This window comes from Thermobia domestica, chromosome 11 (genome assembly GCF_964235325.1).
Source record: "Thermobia domestica chromosome 11, izTheDome1.hap1.1, whole genome shotgun sequence".
Lineage (NCBI taxonomy): Eukaryota > Metazoa > Arthropoda > Insecta > Zygentoma > Lepismatidae > Thermobia > Thermobia domestica.
Window position 1 is genome coordinate 70,104,097 of NC_137464.1, and position 19,604 is coordinate 70,123,700.

A 19,604-nucleotide genomic window follows, 5' to 3' on the forward strand; every position below is an offset into this window, starting at 1 on the left:
ATCATTGGATGTTAAACTGAAAGGTTTTATTTCATTCTTGTTGAATTGGCTCTCGTCCTGCACTTTTAACACCTAAATTAACTCTCATTCTCAAATTGCAGACTGGAGAACAAAAGTAAATGAGAAAAAGAGCAGTAAACCCGTCGAAATCCTTAGAAATATTCAATACATGTTTTGCTTTTTCTTTCTTTCTTTCTTTCTTTTTATTAACATTCTCTGCTGGAGAGAAACAAAATCTAGGGAACATTGGTGAGAATTGTTTATTTCTAATTCTGTTGAACAGATGTGAAATTAACATTGAAGAGCAGTAGAGTTAATAATTTTTTTGGAATGTAAATTTTTTTTACACAAAAATGATACAAGAGCTAAGTATATATACTTCCTTCTGTTTAATTTTACCAAACTGGTTCTTCATAATTATCTTAAATTCTACACTTTGAGCATTTGTCTTTGGGAAGAAGCTGTAGTGTATATTGTTTGCTGATATTTTGTAATTTATGTTCAACGTCAAACAATCAGTTTGATTACATTACATTATTTTACGCTTTTAAAGGGTAAGAGTGTTAATTTAAGTTCTATGAAATGGAGATATCAGCACAGTTGTAGTATATTTCTTGAGGTCCGCAACCAACAGCCCAAGTTCCATCATCGCATTGGCCATAGAAGGTACCTAGAACACACATGAAAATATCTTAGTAAAGGTAAACATATAAACACAACTAAGAAATGTTCATAAATTTAGCCAAAATTGATAATACATTATAGTTTTCGAATTCGTGATATTGTATAGTTTCCTCCCAAATCGTTACAAATAGGCCTTTATCTTATTGTATCAATTATCTTTACCTAAGAATATATTAATTACTTCAAATGTTAGTGTTAATTTAAGAAATAATTGCACAATGATCGCTTTATAGAAGAACATAAGAAAAGCGCATGTTAGTGGCAATTTAATAGATGTAATCTTATGTGTATCAAGGAACTTGTACTGTACTCTAATGTTATTTGGAATTCCCAATGGCCATATTGTCATTGTTAGTGGCCACCGAAATAACAACTGTCCGATTCATATGTTGGCTTCTGTTTATTGCCAAAGGTGGTTTGCAGGCGTGCACCCAGAAAGTTTTGTTGGGAGGCGTCTAAAGTTTTTTCGGAGGGGGGGATACAATATTACGTCTATGTAGTATCAAACAGGTGTTATTCTACATCCTACAAAACGATTAATTGTAAAATATTGCTACCTGTATTCTCCGAATAAAAATTACAGAATTTATTGTTTTTATGAGAAAAGAGTAAAAATGAAACATAAAATCAAATCTTTAGTCTACATCAATCCGTTTGTTTTTCTAAACAAGTATATATAATTATTAAGAAAAAGTACAAATGTATTTTGAGTTACGAAGTTTAGAGAGTCCGCACCCGGTTGACCCTCTCATTTTACTTTTAAAGCATCTTAATTTTCTTGTACACGGTTGTATTGTACTAATAAAAAATAAATTCCTCAAAATAAAAGAATATATATGTATTCATAAGTCAATGTTTTTTCCAGACATAATTCCAGGGAATTGGTGCACCCCTTCCTCCCAGAGCTAACAAGGGACATCACCCAATTGTCCGGCTCCGATTTCAATAAAATTTTTCTAGCTGATAGAGGACATATATGTATTATTTGTGATGACAGAAATTTTTGACATGGTGCAGGTTTTCTATTTTTTATAATTTTTAAAAGTTGTGATGTGGTTATTAGAGATTACTGCAGAAGTCCTTTACTAACCTTTGTAAACGGAACGTTAATGAAAGAACAACCATGTAGATACATATAAGGTCTAGGGGGAAGTTGTACGGTGGGTATGACCTTGACGGAAGCCATCTTGAAATCCGCCATTTTGAATTAAGTTCAAGTTTTTTTAAATGGGAATAGGGTAATATGATACATCATTTCGGGCTAGAGTTTAATCAGGAAGACAATGGTGAAGCTAGTTTTGAGATACACCCATTTAGGGAAAAGTTACAGGCATTTAATTGTTCAATTACTACGTGCGAAAGTCCCTTACCTCCGCTTCTAACCCGCGTATTAATGATAATAAGTGGATAAAAGCTTCGGTAATACATATTATGCCTCGAGTGAAGTGATAAGGTAAAGGTAACCTTGACGGTAGCCATCTTGAAATCCGCCATTTTGAATTAGTGAAGTATGAAAAATGAAAACCATACCATGTGACACCTCATTTTAATAGCAAATTTTCCCAAAAAGCCAATGGTATGCTTATTTCTGTTCTATAGTTAACCAGTATGAATTTCGATCCATTATTCGACCCTTCAAATTGGCAACCAGTAACGTCCATTTTTCGATCCTTCAAATTGGCAGCACTCCTAATTTTCACCGCATGTTTTAAGATTCCAACTGGCACTTAGCAATTGTTGCCACTTCTCATTTTCTAAAATTTATTACATTTTTTAAGAGTTGTGATTTGTCAGTTCGTGAATAGTGTTGGGATAAGCATCCAGCAATCTTTCTAAATTTTGAAGACTTGCAATGTAATTATTTATTTTAAACGAGAACACATGAAGAACCTATGTACCTATGTGACCTAAAGAAATACAAATGAAATTATAACAAATTGGTGTAGTACGAACACAAAATTATCAGGAAATGTAGCATACAGGTTGCGCAAACGACAAACAATAAAATATTTTAAATAAAAACAACTTTAAAGGAACAGCAGCAATGATAGAAAATATCAAAGAGGCATAATTTGACTGTTCCCAAAACATTGTTTGTACCATGACCATAATATGAAAACAGGTAACTTGTTTATAAAGAGATGTAACTTAATTGAGTTCCCGATCAATACTGATTATAAATCTTACAAACATGAATCATCGACAACAATCGCTAGAAAACGAATGACTTTTTTTGACTGACTAGCTTTAATTTTTTTATAGAAAATAAATAAATAAATATACAATAAAGAAATACATATAAAACAAACCAAAAGACCCTAGATTTACATAACAATCATTTTTCGTTTTCCTTTTTGAAGTGAATTATCATTTGATTTTTCGTCTCATCTACTATACAAGCTACGTCTTCGGCATTACCTGAATGCAAAGTTGGAGTTCTTTCGTTGTGCGATGATTCTTGTCAGTAAACGAGTTTTTGAAGGGCAGGGATAGGAAATAAATAATTACATGGCAAGTCTTCAAAATTCAGAAAGATTGCTGGATGCTTATTCCAACACTATTCATGAAATGACAAATCACAAATCTTAAAAAATGTAATAAATTTTAGAAAACATGAGCCATGACAACAACTGCAAAGTACCAGTTGGAATCTTGAAACATTCGGTGAAAATTAGGAATGTTGCCAATTTGAAGGATCGAATAATGGACGTTACTGGTTGCCAATTTGAAGGGTCGAATAATGGATCGAAATTCTTACTAGTTAACTATAGAACAAAAATAAGCATACCATTGGCTTTTTGGGAAAATTTGCTATTAAAATGAGGTGTTACATGCTATGGTTTTCATTTTTCATACTTCACTTTAATTCAAAATAGCGGATTTTAAGATGGCTGCCGTCAAGGTTACCCTTACCCTATCACTTCACTCGAGGCATAATATGTATTACTGAAGCTTTTATCCACTTATTATCATTAATACGCGGGTTAGAAGCGAAGGTAAGGGACTTTCGCACGTAGTAATTGAACAATTAAATGCCTGTAACTTTTCCCTAAATGGGTGTATCTCAAAACTAGCTTCACCATTGTCTTTCTGATTAAACTCTAGCCCGAAATGATGTATCATATTACCCTATCCCCATTTTAAAAACTTAAACTTAATTCAAAATGGCGGATTTCAAGATGACTTCAGTCAAGATCATACCCACCGTACAACTTCCCCCTAGACCTTATATGTATCTACATGGTTGTTCTTTCATTAACGTTCCGTTTACAAAGGTTAGTAAGGGACTTCTGCAGTAATCTCTAATAACCACATCACAACTTTTAAAAATTATAAAAAAATAGAAAACCTGCACCATGTCAAAAATTTCTGTCATCACAAATAATACATATATGTCCTCTATCAGCTAAAAAAATTTTATTGAAATCGGAGCCGGACAATTGGGTGATGTCCCCTGTAAGGTAAATTTAATTAAATTGTGATTATCTCACTTCTGTACAGGGTTTGTCGTTTAGTGAAGTGTGTCTCAATGCATTTTAGTTTTACCTGGACATTTGCTACAAGAAAGCCTTGTATACGTATACAGTGTTGTTCAGAAAATCCTGACCACCCACATCTCCTTAAAAAGTTATATACTCTTATTAATAGACGAAAATAAATCCAGCAATAGAACGTCGTTTGTCTTATCAGATATTTATTATTTGTAGACATTATTATTATTATTATTATTATTATTATTATTATTATTATTATTATTATTATTATTATTATTATTATTATTATTATTATTATTATTATTATTCTCAGGTTGTAAACTGAGAACTCAAATTGTAAACATTTAATTTAACTTCTTAAGAATAAACTTAAATTTCATGACAATGGTAATTTTATGAGGTTTCTGAATGCCGAATTTCGAGTATATGAAATTACTATGATTTTGTGAGTTTGGGTGCTGTGTAATAATCATTGATTAGAACGCTAGGAAATATTGTTCCATTCAACGGAAGATGTCTGCATTCTCCTAAAGGGGTTAATGAATAAAGGTCAACGATGATACTGTAAATTTTTGGAAAGTGAACTAAGAACTAATTAGATAGTACTATGAGAGAATTACGTCATTGTAAAGCTGAAAACTTTGTAGTTCTCCTTTTGCTTTATCAACAGTAATACTAGGTTTACTACTACTACTACTACTACTACTACTACTACTACTACTACTACTACTACTACTAATAATAATAATAATAATAATAATAATAATAATAATAATAATAATAATAAAGTTGCTTGTTGAACACATGCAACCGAGGCATTTCCTTTTCGTAGAATTGAAACAAACAAGTGTCTTGTAATAAAGTTTTGTATAAATGTGGTAGAAATTAGACTATATACTTTCGACCCTGAGATTAAGTCTTTTTTATACATCCATTACTCCACATGCGTTTCTAAACTTCCACTCAATTAAAGAGTTTTAAATGTGTCGTTTAATATACGAAGTTGATGAAATCTCTCATTGGTAAGCGAGACCATTCTTATATTAAACGGAATTTTAATTTTTAGTTGTTTCATAATTATGCAATGTTAGGCTAGCAGAAGACAAATATTTAATCTAACTATAAGGAACAATGTTGGGAGAATTGAATTATTGTTTTATATTTATCAATGAGGTTATAAGACAAGACCTATCAATTCAATGTAGTTTCTGAACCACTGTAATCTGTTTGATGTTCTCTCACCGGGATTCAAATCAGAGATATCTTGTATAAAATGTACAAACTTTAGCCACGAGACAATCGATGAGAATCGATAAAAGAATTGTTGGAATAAGCAATCTGAGAGGAAATAGAAAACCCACAGATATTATTGCGTAAACGATGAAGTTTCATAGAGGAAATAGAAAACCCACAGATATTATTGCGTGAACGATAAAGTTTCATAGAGGAAATAGAAAACCCACAGATATTATTGCGTAAACGATGCAGTTTCATAGAGGAAATAGAAAACCCACAGACAGTATTGCGTAAACAATGAAGCTTCATAGAGGAAATAGAAAACCCACAGATAGTATTGCGTAAACGATGAAGTTTCATGAATTAGAATCGAATCAGGGCAAGCGCTCTATCCACCTCATATTATTGCATCGTCTTCATTAATTACACGAAATAATTAAGAATACCACGAAAGTATTAATGTTTTGCATGTATATGAGCTACATTAAAATCAAATTCAAAATAATGTATGTGATATTTAGTGAAATTGACGTAATAAACAAAGGTAATTCCTTTCGTTTAGATCTAAACAAATCTCATACTTATAGTTGTAATAATTTTGAATCAATACCTAACACAAAAGTAAAAAGTTTACAAAATCACGAAGTAAAGTATTATTTTAAGATAAACAGACTAGAATATCAATAATACATGTATGGTAATAATACTTACCAGTTCTCCAATACCATTGCAGGACACAGTGGTCGCATGTGAGACCCTCTGGCAATTTTACTTCAACTGTGTACTCAGATCCGGAGGAATCAGGTACATGGAACTTGGTTCCGGAGCCGTCTGCTAGTTCTAAGAGATGTTGGTCGAAACAGGATTGCTCCTCAAGCTGATTAGGTTGGCTCAGAGGACAGACGCGGAACTCGTAATAACCAACGTGATTAGCTATAATTGTAAGAGTCACTGGAACCACCTGTCCTTCCTTGTATTCTTTGGAGATAATTCCAAGTCCATATTTGCCACCATTTTCATTTGGACGAGGACGGGCTAAGTTGTATGGATCACCACACACACCGCACTTGCCACCATTAGACTGCAAGAAAAATTATTTCATATTTAGTTTGATAAGGTACATACGTACTTTACCTTTGAATTTCATTAACAATTTTGGTGTGTCTTTGTGATTAGTGACTAGAATTAACCAAATAATGGAGAGATGACCCTGCATTTGAAGAATTCTGCATCTGAATTTAAAGATGCATCTGTGGAGAAATTACAGTGGTAACAATTTTTGTTACAAGATAGAATTCAAAGACAGCTTCTCTAAAAGAAAGAAACGATAGCTTGATTTAATTTCTTTATTGTTTCTAGTATTTCAGAGGAGAGAAAAGTAGTATATAATGACAGTTAGCACTCTGAACAGGAACATTTGCTGGTGTATCAAATTATTATTTCGAAATTAACCAGATGCTCATTAAGTGAAAATGTCAATATTTTCCATATTTGTATTGTTACAGAAAAATAAGTTTGGAAATTTCTGCTTCTTTATTACCCAGACATTCTCGCTAGCTTTTGGAACTGTCAGGAATCTACCTAAATTTTAAACCGAGTATAACATATCTTTTCAATGATAATACTTATTACGTAATTGAAGCAATACTTAAGCTTCTGTGATTCGCTGTTTGGTGCGTACACCCATAAATGAGTCTTTTTTTCTTAAATCAAAATATTCGAAGAACAAATAATTGAATTATATGTACCCAAACCTGTGGACTCAGAATCATTGAGTTGTCGAACTTTTTTGGTTAAGAGTGTTTAATCACAATAATATTTCAGTAATATTTAAATATGTTGTCAAGTTACAGTAGTTGGGGAAACTGCATACAGATCTGCTTAATAAGGTATACACTCTAAATTTCTACAGAATTTCAAAATTTAAAAGGCAAGTGACTTGGTATAATTAGATTAAAATAACTCTATTGCTTTAAAAATATTCCTGACTGTTTTTAAAAAAGAAAGAAAAAACGTTACAACCAAGTTCGGTTGCTCGAACTGAAGTTTGCGCCGTAAGTTTGTCAGTATTTAAAGTACTTATTATAATTCTTCGAAATGACTAACGAGATGCTCATTAAGTGATAAGTGACAATATTTTCCATATTTGTATTGTTAAAAAGAAAGAAGTTTGAAAATTTCTCAAAAACTAGTAATAAAATAATTTTCATTTAGATAGTGATCCCCAAAGATCTGCAGAGAGAATTTTACGATAGGATTTTATGCCAGGATCCACAGAGAGTAACATTGCCACACCAAACGTACGTAATGAAAGTGTAGAAAAAGAAAGAAAAAGAAAAGAAGAAATACTAGAACATTCGATTAGTACCAAGGATGTTATAAATAGAGGATCTGCCCATATGTATCGTCATCCTATTAAATCGATGAAGCCAAAAAACAACCGAGCATCGGCACGCCTGATTGGCTACTTTAGTTTCCGCCATGATTGTTGGCTCAAAACATTGCGATTCTATTGAGCGGAGTGGGCAGAGTAGGGGTGGCGAAACTGTGACGTATGACTTCAAGATTTTGTTGTAAGGGCAGATCCTCTATTTTATAAGATCCTTGATTAGTACCACATAATTATTTTATCAAATTAGGAATCGCATTAGAAGATATGAGGAGATATGAACAAAAGCAGTTATACTGAACTACTGAATTTGACTCGAAAATTTCCAACCACTTGCAAAACGCAAGAACTTTTGCTGCAACTTTCAATAAAATTCAAAATGACTTAAGCAGTTCTCTAGCAAAGGTTGACAAAATAAGGCGAGAAATTTTCAGTTGTTCTTTTGGTGCAATATTAGTTGACAAATAAAAGATGTAGTAAGTAAGTGGTAAGTTTGAACACTGTTCACTGTGTGACAACAAGTGTCAAAATGGAAGAAAGATTCCTATGATTTACAAATATTACTGAAAATCGATTACTCGTAGATTTGGATGAGCACAAGTAAAAATGAAGATAAATATTTTAACTCGTATTAAAATGGCATTTAGTCTAATGGATGATTAATAAGAGTGAGTGATTGTGAAAGATATGGCGAGATGAGAATATCAGAGGAAACGGAAGAACGCCAAGAAAATCCACAAATTATGTCCATATTACTAATGGATGCTATAATATTGCCTTAAGTAATTTTTTTGTATAATATCCCACACTTACGTCCTTTAGGTTAAAGGAGTTGGGTGATTAATGAAAGTAGATGACTGTGAAATTAATGTGTCTGTGTTCTTCCACTGTGAATCAAGGCCAGGACCACATTCGCTAGCCGCTAGACCAACAGAAAGGGTTGATATTAACCTAGAGTTTGTTCTGCTGGAGAAGGGTGTTATTGCTAATTGTGATCTGTTCCCAGCTCGAAAACAGCACCAAACGCAATTAAATCACAATAAATGCAACTTGTACTGGAATAAATTTGCAATACGTATTCAACAATTAAACTAGCCAATCACATTTAAAAAGTAACAAAATAATAAATCAAGCGCTACGATTAGCATTCCCCAACTTATTGTTATAAGGTCATTATTACCTAATTTTATTTATTATCTTGTTCTGGAAAACGCGCATTTTCAGACGTTTTCCCTCTGAAACCCTTCCAAAAACAAGATCCCTTTTCATTGCATTATCCACAAATAAATACATTATTAAGGAAGTTGATTCTCGATTTCTCATAAATTTGTATATATATATGTGTGTGTATGCAATACGATGTTCTGTGTTTGGAAGGCTATTTATATGATAAATCTGTCTCATTACATTTTATTCCCTCCCTAGATTTGTTATTATCAATTACTAATGAATTACACTTACTCCGAATCCTCCACAATTCAGTCCATTATCATTGTAATTTGGTGGGACGTTAAAGCCAAACCGCCACATGGATGAGCGCATGGGAGGATCTGACATGTAGCCATGGCCAGCCACTTGCTGGATCACCAGCAGAGAACTAAGTACACACACAAATCCTATGCGACTCATCCTTTAGGGTTAACTACAACTGTGTTGTATGAGAATTACGCCTTTAGTCATTCTTTTATAGTACGTGCATTTTTCATGATATCAAGAAGTTGCCACCCTATGTTTACTCTTAGAAAGGTAAAATCAAATCATGTTATTTGTGATAACATGTTGAAGTTGATAGTTGCCCCACGAGTAAGTAATTTAAAAAAAATGATCAATAAATTAAAAATAAACTAATCTTGTAATTACCTTTATCGGAGTAATTGAAAGTTCAAAGTCCTTTTTATATTGTTGTTCCTAAAATAACAACCACATCTAATTATTAACGAAATTTATTCTGTGTGTTTACGTTACGTTCCTACTCTATTTGATGCGTGACCAATTTTACTAGAACCATCAAAATATCTTCGTAGTATAATTCAGTCACGTTCTTGACATGTGCACTACTTACCGTTTTCACAATATATTATCATTTACAAGAGTTTGCTCAATCACTGCACTAAAGACATTCAGAACAATGTGAAAATTTGACCTTTAGTATCTTTTAAAAACACTTAATGTCGATGACACAGCTTGAGTATCGCGATAACTATTCTGTATATATGGTTGATAAAATTATATATATATTTATTGTATAATTAGTGAAAGTAATCCTGGTGCGTGATTGAATTATTAACTTTGAATTAATTTTTAACTTTTTAAAAGTAATAGCCCTACCTCTTCCTAAATATTGTCTCCTTCACTACATTTTATAAGATCATCACTTTTTGAGGTAAATTTTAGACTTTCAGTCAAGCAGGTACTGTTTCACTACGATTTATCGTAGGATCATAGTTCATACCTCATTCTTTTCAAAATAAGACAACCTTTCAAATGATACCACTCTCATGCCCATATCATACACTAGAAATGGAAAATCCGGAAAATTTTCCGATAAAATCCCTTTCTCGAAAATTTTGAGCCCTTCGGGCTCAGGCCTGGGATGACGTAGAGGTCTGAAAATCACTGGAAAAATACGTAGTTACGTACACAATACGTATGCAAAATTTCAATCTGATATCTTGGAAACTAAAGTCGAGAAAAATTTTTGAAATCTGGCACAAGGTCAAAAGTACGCATATATGATTTAGTAATTTTTTACACTATGTGATATATATATAACACAATGTAAAACTTAACTGCGCCATTTCTATTTGTCGTAGGCTCATGGTTCATACTTCATTCTCTTCAGAATAAAGCAACTTTTCGAAGGGTATCACTCACATGTCAATGTCATACAACATATAACAAAATACTTTGGTTTGTGTAATATTTACCTGTACCTTGGGCAGAAAGTACTCATACATATGCACTATACTTAGTAGAATGTTCATTTCATATTAACAAAAGAAGAATGTTTTTAATATATGTAAGTGATTATTATGGGATAGTTGTTGATATGGACATGTTTTATGGTTACCTAGTCAGTGAGTTTGTGTATTTAACAGTTTTAAGAAAAGGATATTTAAGTTATATCAAAATAATAAACCAGTTTAACACTGTTTATAGACGTTGTCATCTTTTATTAAAAAGGTGAGATTAATGGTATTTAAATATCGAAGCTAATATTTTAATGCCAAAGAGATACTACCACTTCGAATTTTTATCTCAGCAAACGAACCAGGTTAACGACTATCTTTTTGATAAGTCGTTGTAAAAAATTTGGTTTACCTCACCCGGGACTTTGTAAATTCAGTTCCCGAAGAAGAAGAGTAAGGTTGAATTTACTTTTATACTACAGTTAATAAATACGAACTTAACCATATTGCGAAGTGGTAAAGTAATCATAAGAAAAATGGTCAACGAAACAATGCAGCAGGAATCAAATACTAGTGACAAAGGTGAAACGAGTGTAACACCAGGTTTGACATGGGAAGATATCTTGTTAGCTTTACAGCGACAATTAATGCAGATGTCTACCGAGATAAAGAAGCAAAATGAAGAATTAAAGCAGACCATAGATCAAAAGTCTGACGAAGCTAACAAGCGAAATGAAGAATTAAGTAGACGAATGGAACAGAAGTTTGACGAAGCTAACAAACAAAATGAAGAATTAAGTAGACGAATGGAACAGAAGTTTGACGAAGCTAACCAGATCATGGAACATAAGTTCAACGAATCTAACAAGACCATGGAACAGAAGATAGAACTGAAGTTTGACGAAGCTAACAAGCAATATGAAGAATTAAGTAGACGGATAGAACGGATAGAACAGAAATCAGATGAAACGAAACAAACAATTGTCCAGGTGGTGAACGACATATCCTCACAGTTCGAGGAAAAGTTAAAAAGAATATCCGATGATTGTCAGGAAAAGCACAATCACCAAAATCAAGAAATCTGTGCTGTAAAAAAAGATTTAGAAGTAATAGAATCTTCCATTAAACAGCAAAAGATCCAGGTCAGCAACAACTCTAATAACATACGTGTAAATACACAGTTGTTAGCTACTATTCAAGAAGAGATTAGAACGTTACAGGCTAAAGATAACATTTACCGTAATAACTTGGGTAGTGATCGCTTTGAGTTGCCCCACTCACCAGAGATGAACTCGCCTTCGCCGGGGTCCGATGAAGATATTATACTAGAAGCAAGTTGTCCGAAGAGTACTGATGAGCGAAACTTAGATGGTGTCACGACACAGCACGTCACGGATAGGAACTATCACTCAACAAGAACAAGGAATGAGAAAGGGAAGGTAAAATTAAGTGTTAAAATGAGTGAAATTCGAGCTATGAGCAAATTCAGTGGTAAGTGTAATGAGAATGCTACTTCTTTCTTAGAGAAATTCCAAGACGAATGCAATATAATGTGTATTGATCAATCACAATATATGAAATTAATACCCCATGTATTACTCCCACCTTGTTCCTTATGGTTTAAAGCGATACGTGATCACATTAGTACATATGAGGAATTCAAAGCGGCATTGATCGCAAATTATGAAAATGACTTTTTGCTGGCAAATAGAGATGCCACCCTTAGAAATCAACACTTCAATCCTCGATTGCACAAATCTGTTGTAGAGTTTGTTGTAAATGTCTACAACGAATTAAAGGTTGTTAATCCTTTGCAATCGGAATCGAGAATAATAGCATCGATTCGAAATTTGCTTCCATTTAAATTGCAACAGATCTTATTTTCCACACAGTGTATGAGTTTCAGCCATTTATTGATGCTTGTCCAATGCTACGAAACGCAATACCATGCCATGAATCCACAATCAGGAATAGGTAAAAATAAGAATAATTCAGATCATTTGGTGCCTGTTCGGAATTTAAATATTCGGAGTGTGAATAATACAGAACCTAACCTAAGCCGAGTATACTCTAGCAATCAAAATGAGCAAAATAGACAAGGTTATGTAGAGAATCCGCCTAACCTAATTAGTCGTAGCAATTCATATGTTAGACCATATAGTCAAAATAGATTTAAAAATCGACGTAATGTATGGCGAAATTTCAGAAATACAGCGAACTACGCGGATAGACGTAATGGAAGGACAAGAGATGGCACTTCGCATCAAGATCCAGGCATTGAAGTAATTTCTGTACAGAACAATAATACGGGACATAATCACGATTGTGCTGTACAGTGTACCTTATTGGAACCATACACGAGTATGAATTTAAACTAATCGCGGCTGATGTGGTAGGGGTTAAACCCATGTCAGCTGTAGATTCTCATGAACATTTATCTAAAAATTTAAGCGATAATTCTTACGAACATTTATCTTCCAATTTACATGTTCATGCTAATTATGAAAATGATTTTTCACATGACGTCACTGTAAATAATTATTCTGAAATAGCAATTAATAGGTGTCAGTACCAATTTATACCGGTTGTAAATCGTTGTTGGTTTGAAGATGATACTGTCAATGATGGTTTTAATATTGAAGAAAATTTTGTATTTTTAAAGTCATATAGTACAGCTAAAATACCTATTAAAGTCAATGGGTTAAGTACCGAAGCTCTACTTGATACAGGAGCAAATGCCTCTCTATTATCGTATTCATTGTGGAAAGCAATTACTAGTAATTATTCGAATCCTAAGCTACAAAAGGCTGAGAATCTTATTATAGTTGATTTTACCGGTAAACATAAAAAGAGAGTAGCAGGAATTACTCGTGTGACAATATCTATTCAAGATTTTGAAATATCAATCCCTATTCTGGTGATAAAGGATCTTAACGAGAAATTAATTATGGGCTTAGATTTATTATCCCAATTACGTGTCATGCTTGATTTTAAAAACCAAACGTTGACGATACCGGGTATACCTCAGGAAATCGTTCAGAAACTGCTTCCAAAATTAGATAATCTTGCTTGTCAATATAATGATATGTCTCCTATAGTGAATAATGTTTCTATGAGTGCAAAAAGTGATAAATTAAATGATCCACGATTGGAAGACAAACAAAATTTGATGAATATAAAGGACGATGTATTATTTTTCTGAACATGTTAAATTACTCGAAAGCAGCCTTGATTTTGCTGATAATACAGTAATAGCCGACTTTAAGAACATCTTATATAAACATAGAAATGTCTTTTCAGAACGTCCTGGACGTTGCAAGGATTTTGTTTATTCTTTTAAAGTTAAAACAGACAAACCCATAGTAACCAAGCCCTATATAATTCCATATAGATACAGGGAGAATGTACGGCAGCAAATTGCAAATATGTTAAGAGATGGGATCATTAGGCCTTCAAGAAGCGTCCACCTTAATCCATTACATGTTGTTCCCAAGAAAAATGGTTCTCTACGTGTGGTATTAGATTTAAGACGCACTAACAGTCACATTGATCTGGAACAAGTGAGGTATCCTCCAGTAGAAGAAATACTAGCTTCTTTACAAGGGAACACTGTATTCGGAAATCTAGATCTAGTGATGGCGTATAATCAGGTCGAGTTACATGAAGATTCAAAACCATACACAGCATTTAGTTTTGAAGGTCACTTGTACGAATACAATCGTGTAGTCTTTGGGCTTATCAATGGTAGTGCAGCATTAGCATCCTGCTTGAACAAAGTTCTAGGTCAAGACTTACGTAGCAACGTGATAACGTATGCTGATGACATCTTAATCATGGGGAAAAATCCACATGAATACCTGAAGTACTTAGATATAGTTTTAGACAGATTGGAAAGTTCAGGCCTTACTATCAATCTACAGAAATCCAAATTTCTGCAGAATTCTATAGAATTTCTTGGGTACCAAATTGATGCCTCTGGTTTACAATTCAGTCAATCTAAAGTTCAAGCCATAGAAGATCTACCTGCGCCAGTAAATGTGAAACAGACACGACAAATATTAGGACTCTTTAATTGGTTTCGCAAGGCCATCCCGCGATTCGCTGAGATAGCCCAGCCTTTATTTATGATCATAAAGAAAGGGGTACCATGGCAATGGGGTCCTATTCAAGAACACAGTTTTAATAAGTTGAAGGAGTGCGTAAAACGAAACATCCATTTAAACCACCCCAGATACGACGTTCCTTTCTACGTACAGTGTGACGGTTCTCAACTTGGAATCTCTGCAGTACTCTGGCAACCTAACCCAACTATTCAGGAACCAGCTGTTATACATTGCGCTAGCCGTACTCTAAAGAAAGCTGAAAAGGGATACACCACGACAGAAATTGAACTTTTGGCTATACGTTTTGCAATACAAAAATTCGCTCCATATCTTAGCGGATGTCATTTCATAGTACTTACCGACCATAATTCATTGCGATATCTCAATAGCGTACAAGGATATAATAACAGATTACTTCGCTGGTCGTTAGATCTTCAAGCTTATGATTTCGAAGTACAACACATTAAAGGGGTAGATAATGGACCCGTAGATACCTTATCACGTCTGTTTCCTGGAGAAGAGCAACATATTTTGTCCATTAACGAATTTAAGATCTTACAGGATGAAATAGCTACCATTTCAACAGAAGATTTAAGAGAACATCAAATGAAGTATCATGAATATAAACAAATCATGGAACATTTATCTTCATGTGGCGAGGGATGTAGTTGTCCCAAACACTGGAATTCCAGATTTAAATTAAACAACGGGATTTTACTTATTAAGGATTTTAAATTCAAATCTAGGAACAAAATTTGCATTCCACCTACGTTAACAGCACGCATATTAAAGGCCTACCATGATGATTTCGGACATTTTGGGTATGTGAAGGTATGTGCCTTGGTTAATAAATCTTTTTACTGGAAGGGAATGAGAGCTCAGGTCAAAAATTATATCAATGACTGCATTGAGTGTATGCAAATTAAGCATAATTATCAGGCTATACAAAAACCAATGCTCTCAATAACACCTGAGAGACCACATTCATTTCTATCGATTGATTTATATGGACCGTTACCCAGAGCAGCTACTGGAGAAGTTTATTTGTTAACAACTATGGATATCTTTTCACGATATGTGGTAGCCTATCCCTTGCGTAAAGCAACCTCCGCTGCTATCGTGAATAAAATTCTGAATGTATATATTCCACATTGTGGCCCTATCGAGCATATATTATGCGATAACGGTTCACAATTCAAAAGTGATGTGTTTCTCAAAGCCATGAACAAGGCCAACATTAAAATTCATTTTGTGACTCCGTACCATCCAAGTAGCTCCGTGGTAGAAAATGTACATCGCAATTTTGGTATGTTGTTTCGGCACTTTTGTAAGGATAAACATGCTGAATGGATTAAGCATGTCAACCAAATTACGTACCTTTTGAACCATTCTATATCAGACACTTTAGGTGTGTCTCCTGCTAATGTTCATAATGGCTCTGATTTGATTTTCCCTGTGGAACAACATTTTGATGTCAAATTGGAAGATTCAACAATTATAGATTCATCCAATCTAGTGAATATGGTAAAGATCCGAAGACATAACAAGTTTTTGAAACGTAATTCACAAGTAGAGTCTTTGCAGGAAGGAAAATATCGGATCAAGGTCAATGACTTAGTTTTTGTTAAACAACATCCGCAAAGTAATATGTTGTTAAAGAAGATTTACAAATTTTGTGACATTTTCTCAGGTCCTTATTTATGTTTTAAGGAAATAAATCCTAAAGTTTTCGAATTGTTGAACGCTAAAACGGGGATGTCAATTGGATTTCGCAATATAGATGAGTTAAAGGTTTGGAAACCTACTCCGTATACAAAGGAAAAATGGATGCATCTAGTGAAAGAATTAGTAGCACCTGACATTCTTGCTCAAATAAATAGGAATGAAAAATAATAATAATAATAATAAAAATGTATTTATATAATAACAAAAGCGTGTCTTTTGTTTCTGTAAAAATAGATTTATTTACTTACATGTGCTTATTCAAACGTAGATTGTGTTTAATTTTTGATTTTTGTTCAATTATATTTTCTTTGATTTTCATTCATCAACGATAATTTTTCAATAACTTGAATTCTTTATTATTAACGTGAAGGATTATAATGTAATTCATGATTAATCTAGCACAAAAATTGTTTTCATTATATTAATTTATGTTAAAACTTTATTGTTAAAGATAAATATTGATGAAATGAAAGATTTGTTATGAATGCATTTTATATATATGTATATGTGAAATGTAATGAATAGATATACAAGGTGCAATCAAAATATGAGGGACATATGTAATGTATGAACATTAATATAAACGGACCAGTGGTTCTTGAAGATAAAAGCCAAGCCTACTCATGACTTTTATATTCAGTCCCTTTGTCGAGCGACATTTTTATATAACAAAATACTTTGGTTTGTGTAATATTTACCTGTACCTTGGGCAGAAAGTACTCATACATATGCACTATACTTAGTAGAATGTTCATTTCATATTAACAAAAAAAGAATGTTTTTAATATATGTAAGTGATTATTATGGGATAGTTGTTGATATGGACATGTTTTATGGTTACCTAGTCAGTGAGTTTGTGTATTTAACAGTTTTAAGAAAAGGATATTTAAGTTATATCAAAACAATAAACCAGTTTAACACTGTTTATAGACGTTGTCATCTTTTATTAAAAAGGTGAGATTAATGGTATTTAAATATCGAAGCTAATATTTTAATGCCAAAGAGATACTACCACTTCGAATTTTTATCTCAGCAAACGAACCAGGTTAACGACTATCTTTTTGATAAGTCGTTGTAAACAGAAACGGAAAATTAGGGAAACTCCGGGAATTTTTTTTTAAATCCCCTTTTCAAACCTTTGAGCCCCTCGAGCTCAGGCCCGGTTGACGTATAAACTTCAAAAAATTGATAAATAGTTACACAATGCGTATGCAAAATTTCAATATGATATTTTGAACGCTAAGGGCGAGAAAAATGTTTCAAAATTGCCTCAAGAAGAAATATGATGTTACTCCCCCAGCCCCCATTTAGCACAAGTGAATTGACCATCTGGTTCCAAAATGCATCTGGGGTCTTCTTTGGTCCACGTCTGACTTGACCAATACAAATCCTGCTTAAGTGCCTGTTATAGGACCTAAATAAGACAACACTGTATTTTGGTACGAAAACGTACAATGAATCTGATAAGGACTAATCTAATGGCTAGCACATGTGACTTTGGTGTATATGGTCCCAGGTTCGATTCCCAGTTATAGAGCACAATAATTTAATTTCACAATCATTTATTTTTGTTAATCATCAGTCTCCCTTAACCTAAAGGGCATAATCATGGAACGTTAATCTGAAATTTCATTTCATTATAATTCGGAAAAATGTACAAATATTCTGTAAACTTAAATATTCTTCATTCCTTTATTACGAATAAATGGTACAATAATTAATACAACTATTGTTAGTAAAATAAAATTCTTAAATAATAATCTTAAAAAATGCTAAACTATATTCACACAATAAACTTTTATTTTTACTTCCGGGCGACGATACAAGAGAAGAAAGTATGATAATTAACTGTAAAGAAAATTGAATTCGAGATTTCAATGGATTTACGTTTTATGGCCCCTACACACCGAAAAAGAAATAATATTTCAATGTCTGCCTACCTGTTCGTCTGTCCGTTTGCCCCGATGTCAATGTGTTCACTCGTCTTAGAAACCATACAATTCAACGTAGCCTTACCAGACACATAGCCAGGATTTCATGAAGGGGGGGTGGGTCCGTGACATGAAATACTGTGGTCACCACACGAGGAGTTCGACCTTCTAAACTATTTTACTGAAACATATACTGGTTCTTTTAGCCAGGATTTCATAACGGGGATAAGGGGGGGGGGTAGGCATGACATGAAATTCTGAAGGCCCAGGAGCTCGATCAATCTAAACTATTTTACTATCAACATATATTGGTTCATTAGGACAAGAAAATGAGGATTTGTTGGTAAGTATTTTAATAACAAACTATGAAGAAATCTCGAATGAAAGAATAAAAATACGTATTGAAAAATATTTTATAATATTTACGTTGTTCCTCTGTTCATTCAAACATAACAATTTTCCTTTCATTATGACCTAAACTATTATTAAAAGTAAATACTCAATAATGTCTTGTAAAATATTTTACAATATCTGCGTTCCTTCCTCTGTTAAATCAACTGTTAACAACTTTTTTCCACATAATTTTTTTGTTTTTATTATTCTGTGAACTACTGTCTGTTCCAAATGACAGGTTAAAGGAGCAGTACAAAATTGTTTTTGAAATAACATGTTTAATACTGCAAGGATGCGATGACGAAAAATTATAATTAAAAATATCTATGCTGTTAAACAACGACACTATGCTTTCGGACGCTTGAAATCTCCCTGACTAGCAGCAGAAATTCTGAGAATTTCGTAACTTTTCAAAAATTTTCAAATTCCTTGACTCTTCCAGGATATCTTGCTCACCTCGCCACCGTGTATTTCAAACAATATAAATCTTCTCATAAGAAAGAGTAACCAAAAGCTTCCTGTAGTTTTTAATTTTTAACGCTGATATTCCTTTTTCTTATTTCGTTTTGTTTCATCCTTCCTTATTTTTTTTCATTTCTGGTCTCGAAGGGGAGGAAGTCCGGACCCCCCCTTGGCTACGTACCTGGCCTTACTAAATTTTAAACGTAAAGTTTTTATAAGGTTCCCTAGGGAAGTTTTTCGAATTTTCTTCCTACTCTCAGAGTTAAAAGTAGTTTACA

At 33.2% G+C, this 19,604-nt stretch overlaps 1 protein-coding gene across 1 annotated transcript; it reads right to left on the reverse strand.

The window, feature by feature from the left end:
- Positions 1-259: 259 nt before the first annotated feature.
- LOC145663593 (uncharacterized) lies at positions 260-9,446 on the reverse strand. Its single transcript, XM_081729702.1, has 3 exons — positions 9,265-9,446; positions 6,126-6,495; positions 260-670 (listed from the first exon to the last, which is right to left on the reverse strand). Exons 1-3 carry the CDS (start codon positions 9,430-9,432, stop codon positions 576-578), a joined length of 633 nt encoding a protein of 210 aa, XP_081585828.1. The 5' UTR covers positions 9,433-9,446; the 3' UTR covers positions 260-575.
- Between the last annotated feature and the right edge of the window lie 10,158 nt (positions 9,447-19,604).

What these genes read in the sequence shown, in the direction of transcription:
- LOC145663593 (XM_081729702.1), bottom strand. Translation starts at nt 9,432, where the DNA reads ATGAGTCGCATAGGATTTGTGTGTGTACTTAGTTCTCTGCTGGTGATC. An exon ending in TGAATTGTGGAGGATTCGGA is followed by an intron (nt 6,496 to 9,264) that starts GTAAGTGTAATT and finishes TTTTTCTTGCAG; the next exon opens with TCTAATGGTGGCAAGTGCGG. An exon ending in GCAATGGTATTGGAGAACTG is followed by an intron (nt 671 to 6,125) that starts GTAAGTATTATT and finishes TGTGTGTTCTAG; the next exon opens with GTACCTTCTATGGCCAATGC.